At 42.1% G+C, this 6328-nt stretch overlaps 1 protein-coding gene across 1 annotated transcript in view; it reads left to right on the top strand.

The window, feature by feature from the left end:
- Positions 1–4657: 4657 nt before the first annotated feature.
- LOC143297642 (hyaluronidase conohyal-P1-like) overlaps positions 4658–6328 on the top strand; it is a 14311-nt gene continuing 12640 nt past the window's right edge. Inside the window, exons 1-2 of the mRNA XM_076610060.1 lie at positions 4658–5101; positions 5899–6137. Coding sequence (XP_076466175.1) covers positions 4673–5101; positions 5899–6137 — 668 coding nt within the window. The 5' untranslated portion in view covers positions 4658–4672. The remainder of the gene's footprint in view (positions 5102–5898; positions 6138–6328) is intronic.

Genomic DNA, 6328 nt, shown 5'->3' with positions numbered 1-6328 from the left:
GAAGTCAAGAGACGCATCCGCAATGAAATCGGGCCCTATACTGACCTTCAAACACTCGCCAGACAACGAAAACTGAAGTGGTTTGGTCATGTCACACGCTCCTCTGGTCTTGCTAAAACAATCTTACAAGGCACAGTGAGGGGAGGAAGAAGAAGAGGCAGACAAAGGAAGAGATGGGAGGACAACATTCGAGAGTGGACAGGCATGGAGCTGAGAGACACCCTGAGAGCGGCCGAGAGACGCGAGGACTGGAGAAAGGTGGTTGACAAAGCTTCAAAGGCGCCCCAAAGGATTCGGAATCTGAGGGATCGGTGACGTTGACCAGAGCACTGTAACCTCACAAACACACGCACGCACGCACGCACGCGCCCATTAAAAATAACCATATAGAAAAAATGACATCACATCTAAGACCGAAACTACATAAAATTCAGGCAATAAAAGTTCAGGCACCTATAATTCGTTTCCTGTTGGGTTTTTTTTTTCCAGTCAAGCTTCAGTCACACACACACACACACACACACACACACACACACACACACACACACACACACTACAGTGGATTTTACGACGAAATTTTACCAGGGACAATTTTCGTGTTGCCGTGGGCTCTTCTGCGAGCGCTAAGTGCATGCTACACATGGGACCTCGGTTTATCGTCTCGTCGGATCACTAGCGTCCAGACCACCATTTAGAGTATAGAGGAGAGGGAGAAAATTCTGGCAAGTATGGGATTCGATTTCGTACCCTCAGATTCTCTCGCTTCTTAGGGGGACGCGTTACAAAAAGGCCGCCATACCACAGTCAACAAGTGGATATAATGTTGAGTAAAAAAGAAAAATAAACAATTGATACAAAAATGAATGAATAGATCAATAAATAAACAAATAAAATTTAATAGATAATGAGGAGGGTGTGTGTCATCACGAAAGATTGCAGCTGTCTTCAGATTTAACTGCTAGGTGATAGAGCTTAGAGAGCGGTTTCTGCTGCTGACATGTCATTAATTTTGCTGAGCATGCTAAAGATAAACAGGACACGGCAAAGCCAAGACTAGCTATGGCTTAAGACGCGTGTACATGCTTGTACCTAATGGTAGAAACCACAAGAGAAGTCACCTGAAGGGGTGTGATTTCTGTTTCCAGTTTATTTCTGTTTTGGTTTATTTATTTATCTATCTGTTCATTATTATTATTATTATTATTATTATTATTATTATTATTATTATTATTATCATCATCATCACTATCATCGTTGTTGTTGTTGTTGTTAGTATTAGTATTATTTGTTTATTCATTAAAAAAACAAAACACAAAAAAAACAGCCATACGTAAATTTAACCTCACATATGGATGTATTATTTTTGAACGTCAGTCAACACACACACACACACACACACACACACACACACACACATCTCTCTCTCTCTCTCTCTCTCTGCTTTTTTTAATGTTGGCAGTCGGACACCGAATGATTTAATTTATGGGGAACTCGGCAGATACCCTATATACTTGAATTCCTATGTGAAATGTATTAGTTATTGGCTGAAATTTACAAGAATGGGAAAACTTAGACTACCATATAAGGCATATAAATCACTATATAATTTAGACTGTAGTGGAAAGAGAACTTGGGTTACAAGCATACGAACATGTCTGTGTTCTTATGGATTTTCATATGTCTGGGATAACCAGGGTGTTGAAAATACAACAGGATTTATAAACGGCTTTAAACAAAGAATTATTGATTGTAGATGGCAGAACTGGCATAATCATATTCAGAACAGTAGCAGATTTGCTGAATACAGGATGTTTAAGTTAACTCATCATGTTGAACCCTACATTGAAATTGTAATGAACAGATATGTTAAATGTGCGTTGACAAAACTAAGATTTTGCAAATTGCAAATCACCGCTCTAGATTTAATGATAGAAGAGTCGATAAAATGTTATGTCGGTTATGCCATGACAGTGAGGAAGATGAAATTCCTTTTATACTTGGCTGTCCTGCTCTTCATGACTTGAGGATGAAATATATTCAGCCTAAATATTTTCGTAATCCATGTCGCTTCAGATTTAACATGCTGATGTCCTCTAGAAACGAAATTGTACTAAATAATCTGGCGTTCTACATTTACAAAGCTCTTCAACGATTACGTTTGGTTGCAGCTACCGTAGACTACAAAAGAAATGTGAAAATTTCCTGAAAATAATTATTATTATCTATAACTTGATGTTTTATCTCAGTATTTACTTGTGTGATTGATGTAGCTTATGTTTGCCCCCTTCAGTTAGGGGCCTTGGCCTAATCTGAATAAAATTTCGCATTCGCATTCGCATTCTCTCTCTCTCTCTAATACAGTTGTAGTTACGTTTGTGAAACTCTGTTATCGCCCCCTGTTCAAACGGAGCTATGGCCTTAAATGAATAAATCATCTGAATCTGAATCTCTCTAACACACACACACACACACACACACACACACACACACACACACACACACACACATATATATATATATATATATATATATATATATATATATATATATATACCTTCGTGAATAAGAAAGAAGACAAGCATCTGTTCTTCAGATAACCCTGTTTAGTCAGCAGCTTTGACCGGTTTTTTTCCTCTGAGTGTCCTCCAAGCCAAATCGTGAGGTTTTGCCTATTCTTATCTGTCCTCTTTTTTTCCCCCTATATTAATTTTCATTTCTTTGGTATTGTTTTCATTGCACATTCTTTCATTGTATTTTGTCTCATTTCATCGTATTTTATTTCATTTTATTTTGTGAGACATTTTCTAGCGAAGAACTTGTTATCTGAACACGTCAAGAACAAGTTACGACGGCAGTGTGACCTTTGCTGATCGACAGAGCAATGTTCTTTTTTTTGTTGTTGTTGTTCTACTTGTTAGTCTTGTTGATTTCCTTTTCTACACCTACGTTTAGAGCTCGATACGCCAAAAAATTGACACACTTCTCTAGTGGCCTTCTTTGCATAGCTGACCTGTCCGGAAATAAACTTTTATCTTGGATATACACATGGCAGATGGGAAAACATGCACATGTTTGAAAATAGCTGATGTCTGCTCTAAAAGTACGTCACGTTTAAAACTGTCGTGTTACAAAAAACAACAACAAAAAAACAACAACAAAAAACAACAAATGTCCACATCACTCACTGCACACCGGCTGCCTAAAAAATGATGGCAATGAAAAAATCCACAAATCGAAATAAACTAATCAACAAGGGCGGGAAAAAGCGGTCTACCACTTCTATCTAACGAAGTGTATTGAATTACTCGATAGAATAAGATAATGAATAGGATATATGTGTTTGTGTGGGGGTGGGGGGGGTTGAGGGTGGGGGGTTGCGTGCGTGTTCGTGCCATTAAGCCTTGTCAAAACATAGGCCAATATCTTTTCTTTCATTTTTTTTTATATGAAATTAAGGTAACACAATTCGAGGGAAGTTTTTGTTTTGTTTTGTTTTCAAAACGTGTTGGGAAAAAAAAAAGGGGGGGGGGGGGGGGGGGTTGCCAGTTGAAATTTTCATTTTCATCGATGCAACCGAATCACGTGCTAAAAGTCAGTAAAGTCTCCTTTTAAAAGAGAGTCATGTGTGAAGAAAGTCATTGACATCAGGCAACCCAACCATAAAGAATGGTTTAATAAAGAATCTTTTTCATAGCAGTCAGTCGTGTCCGACTATGACCATCAGAACAGCAGAGGAGGCAACTGCTGTCCCCACTATCTTGGCTAGTGGAGAGTGTCTCCCAAGTTACATCCCCAGTCTCTCGGCCTAGAGGGTTTTAGGACAGACGGTGCTGGGATGGTTCCCAAAAGGCCAACTAGCCCTAAGGCTGCAGCACTGGGAGCCAGTGCAGTCTTGCCTCCTAGACTGAGAGTAATAGTTCTTCACAAAAGACTAAGCTGTAAATGAATAAAGAATACATACATACATACATAATTATAATCGTACCCTGTTGCACATAATACCGCCATCACTGCTGTCTGTCTCGAACCAGTTTAGTCTTAATCCAGCTTTGTACTGTCTAGCTTTCCCAAGCTGCTCGGCAAAATGACAGAAACAGCTCTCTTAGCTCTCTCACCCAGCAGTTAAACGGAAAGCAACTGAAATCGTTGGATCGTGATGTCACACATCCTCTCGGTTCTTCTTTTTAGATACTGTACTCATTTGCAGGTAATAATTTCCTGTCAGGTACTGTGTGTGTTTTGCTAAAATCATCTATGTTTTCATCAAGAAACGGCGCACAATTATTATAGGATTGGTAGCACCAGCCATTGTGGTAAAGTGGTCAGTGTCGCAGACTGGGAAGATTTAGGTTCATGAGTTTCAGTTTCTCGGCGAGGCGTCAATGCGTTCAGACATATCCATATACGCTACACCACATCCGCTGGGCAGATGCCTGACAGCAGCATAATCCATCAGGTTTGTCAGGCCTTCGAGTGCATGCATGTATATTTTCGTTTCTATCAGTGGATTTCTTCTAACGAATTTTGCCAGAGGACAACACTTTTTATTGCCATGGGTTCTTTTTTCAGTGCACACAGCGCGTGCTGCACACGGGTCCTCGGTTTATCATTTCACCAGAATGACAAGACGCTGAGTTTGATTTTTCAGTCAAACTTGAGAGAAAAGGTGAGAATGGATATCAGTGGACCCCAGACCCTCACGGACACTGTATTGGCAGATGAGCATCTTATCCATTCCTCCACCTTCCTCCTTGGGTTCCCAAAACAGATGCATGGATACAAATATTCCATTGGTTCTTTCTCTATTGGTTTCTTTCCTTTCATCACGCATTACAATGCGGATCAGTGTCTGATGCCAGCAGGTGCCACTGACGATCAGTGTGTCGTAGGCCTACCGCCACCCGACCAGTCATTTCGGGTGGTGTGGAACCACCCAGACACTTGTGAGAGAGTCAAGATCCCTCTGCATCTGGACCGGTATGGCATCGTCTTCAACAAGCGACGAGTATTCCTCGGTGAGGAGATCCAGACCCTCTACCGCACCGGCCGCTGGCCTGTGTATTCCAAGTCAGGTGAAGCCATCAATGGAGGGATACCTCAGGTATGTGTGTGTGTGACATCAATGGGATACAGTGTGTGTGTGTGTGTGTGTGTGTGTTGTGTGTGTGTGTGTGTGTGTGTGTGTGTGTGTGTGTGTGTGTGCCATCAATAGTGGAAGACCTCAGTATGTGAATGTGTCAATGTGTGTGTGCCGCTAATGGGAGGGTATATCAGTATGCGAGTGTGCCATCAATGGTGGAATACCTCAGGTATCTGTGTGTGCAATCGATGGAGATATACTTCAGGTATGTTTGTTTATGCCATCAATGGGGGATATCTTAGTATGTGTGTGTATCATCAATGGGGGATATCTCAGTAATTATGTGCGTGTGCCATTAATGTGGGGATACCTGAGGTATGTGTGTGTCTCATCAATGAGATACCAAAGGTATGAGTGTGTGCCATCAGTAGGATACCTCAGGTATGTGTGTGTCTCATCAATGAGATACCAAAGGTTGTGTGTGTGTCATCAGTAGGATACCTCAGGTATGTGTGTGTCTCATCAATGAGATACCAAAGGTTGTGTGTGTGTCATCAGTAGGATACCTTAGGTATGAGTGTGTCTCATCAATGAGATACCAAAGGTTGTGTGTGTGTCATCAGTAGGATACCTTAGGTATGAGTGTGTGCCATCAGTAAGATACCTCAGGTATGTGTGTGTGCCAACAATGGGAGGGTATATCAGGCATGTGGGTGTGCCATCGATGAGGGCATATCTGTGCGTGTGTGTGTGTGTGTTGTGTGTCTGTGTGTGTCTGTGCGTGTGCGCGCGCGCACGTGCGCTTGTGAACTTCTCAGCTGTTCAACGACACCACCTTCAACAAAACGTGGGAAGACCTAGGGCGGTACAAGGTGGCCAATTTCACGGGTCTTGGCGTCCTGGACTTCGAAACCTGGCGGGCAATCTACATCACCAACTTCGGCAGCATGAAGAGATACAAGCAAGAGTCTGTCAAGCTGGCCAAGAGACGTCATCCCGAGCTCCAGAATTCCATGCTGAACAGAGTGGCGGAGCGAGAGTGGGAGGAGGCTGCCAGGTGTGTTGGTGATGTATGATAGTCAGTCGTGTCCTACTATGACCATCAGAACAGCAGAGGACGCAATTGCTTCCAAGACTTTCTGTGCCAGGTTTTGATTATAATAGAGAGTGGCTTTGCCCAAGTTACATCCCCCACTCTCTCGGCCAAGAGGGTTTTAGGACAGTCAGCGTTGGGATGGTTCCAGAAGG

The sequence above is a fragment of the Babylonia areolata genome, chromosome 23 (genome assembly GCF_041734735.1).
Source record: "Babylonia areolata isolate BAREFJ2019XMU chromosome 23, ASM4173473v1, whole genome shotgun sequence".
Taxonomy (NCBI): domain Eukaryota; kingdom Metazoa; phylum Mollusca; class Gastropoda; order Neogastropoda; family Buccinidae; genus Babylonia; species Babylonia areolata.
This window is presented reverse-complemented; position numbering and strand designations above follow the sequence as displayed.